This window comes from Orycteropus afer, unplaced genomic scaffold, assembly GCF_000298275.1.
Source record: "Orycteropus afer afer isolate SDZICR_OR568_19922 unplaced genomic scaffold, OryAfe1.0 scaffold00012, whole genome shotgun sequence".
NCBI lineage: Eukaryota > Metazoa > Chordata > Mammalia > Tubulidentata > Orycteropodidae > Orycteropus > Orycteropus afer.
This window is the reverse complement of record NW_006921599.1, coordinates 14937500-14939505: the sequence shown is the minus strand read 5'-3', so window position 1 is coordinate 14939505 and position 2006 is coordinate 14937500. Positions and strand designations below refer to the sequence as shown.

Sequence of the window (2006 nt, the reverse complement as noted above, 5' to 3'; positions counted from 1 at the left end):
TTCCTTCTGAGGAGTGGCTAGTGGATTTGAACTGCCAGCCTTCTGGTTAGCAGTCAAATGCTTTAGGCACTGTGCCACCAGAGCTCCTTCTTTCAGCTGTAAAGTGGGAAGAAATCAAGAAGTCATAACAATGCTGCCTTACATCAAGGATAACAAGAAGACTCAGATTTTAAAAAAAACACTGTCATCAAGTCGGATCTGACTCATAGCGACCCCTCCTTGGGTTTCCGAGGCAGTATCACTACGGAAGTAAATTGCCCATTCTTCCTTCCGAGGAGTGGCTGGTGGGTTTGAACCCCCAGCCTTCTGGTTAGCAGTCAAATGTCTTAGGCACTACAGTAGGAGAGCTCCCTGAAGACTCAGATAAGAGAATATAAAGGCATTTAGACAAATATAAAATACTATATAAGAGTAATACGCTATTAAGGTTATTTAATAATGTATAGTTGGTATTTTATCATACATATTTTTAAAGACTGTATTTTTGGTGGATACATATATATTCATCCATCTTAAACAAGGTGGCCTCTAGATCTTGCAGTGAAAATCAAGCTGGAGGATGTGAGTGTAGCAGAAAGAACAGTAGCCTTGGTGATTGAGAGCCAGGATTTGCTACTTTTCTGTGAATATAGAAAACATTACATGGAATTAACATTTTGCTTCCTCTTCTACCCTTCCTTCTTTCTGTTTTCCCTTCTCCAGGTTCAGGAAAATCCTTCTCCATGATGGGCAATGCTGAGCAGCTGGGCCTTATTCCGAGGCTCTGCTGTGCTTTATTTCAAAGGATCTCTTTGGAGCAAAATGAATCGCAGACCTTCAAAGTTGAAGTATCCTATATGGAAATTTATAATGAGAAAGTCCGAGACCTTTTAGACCCCAAAGGGTGTGTTACAGGTTGAAATTAAGCTTGTAATAGTGTTCCATAATCATTTTAAATGATCCTTAAGTTAAAATTACAAGTTACAGATTTATTTGAGGACTTGGTCACTACTCTGAGTTTGCTTCATTTACTGAGAAATCATCAGCCTCTCAAGACCTTTCAGTTTACTCAGTACACATACAGATTTTCCTATATTCATGTATAAAGTTACTAACAAATGCCATTTTATAAAGATGTTTTTTCTGTTGGTGTTGTTAAAGCCATGATGGCCTATTCCCAAAAATTGATTTCAGAGTGACACATTGGTCCTTCATTTATATTGTAAAGTAGCACCTCTCAATTCAAGATAAAGTAGTTGAAGGATTGAAATAACTCAGTGTAAGCAAATTGTTCTCTACTTTGTGCATTGGACTCATGTGGGGAGCTTTTTAAAGATTCATGGGCCTGAGCCCCACCAGTAGAAATTATAATTCAGTAAACCCAGGGTGAAATCCAGGAATCTGTATTTTTTTTATTTTTATTTTTATTTTTACAATGTTTCCTCCCCTCCCTTTCTACTCCTGATAACCAACAGAGAAAGTTTCCTTCCACATATAAACCTTCCCTTGACTTTTTACAGCAGTGAACTAATAAAATATTTGTCCTTCTATGATTGACTTATTTGACTCAGCATAATGTCCTCCAAGTTCATCCACATTATGCAGTGTTTTGCAGATTCTACGTTATCCTTTAGTGTTGCATAGTATTCCATTGTGTGTATGTACCATAGTTTGGTTATCCATTCTTCTGTTGATGGGCACTTGGGTTGTTTTCATCTTTTTGCTATTGTAAATAGTGCTGCCTGCAGTGCCCACCCTCTCTGGGGCCCAGCCTTACAACCAGTCCGGGCCCAAAGCCAAGCCGAGCAGCCCCGCATGCCTGTGCCCTGCCATAGGCACGCAGGACTGCTTGGCTTGGCTTCGGGGCTGGCTTTGTTTTAAGGCCACATTGTGGAGAGGGTGGGCGCAGAGTGGTTAGGAACAGCTAAAGGAGGTGAACTTGTCTGTCAGTTTGTTGTCCTGTGGTGGCTTACATGTTGCTGTGAGACTGGAGGCTATGCTACTGGTGTTGCAAGATGCAGCAGGGT

The 2006-nt window shown here is 40.5% G+C and overlaps 1 protein-coding gene across 1 annotated transcript in view; it reads left to right on the top strand.

Annotated features, from left to right (window-relative positions):
* KIF13A (kinesin family member 13A) overlaps positions 1-2006 on the top strand; it is a 287512-nt gene that overhangs the window by 180665 nt on the left and 104841 nt on the right. Inside the window, 1 exon segment of the mRNA XM_042782437.1 lies at positions 703-883. Within this exon segment, the coding sequence (XP_042638371.1) occupies positions 703-883 (181 nt within the window).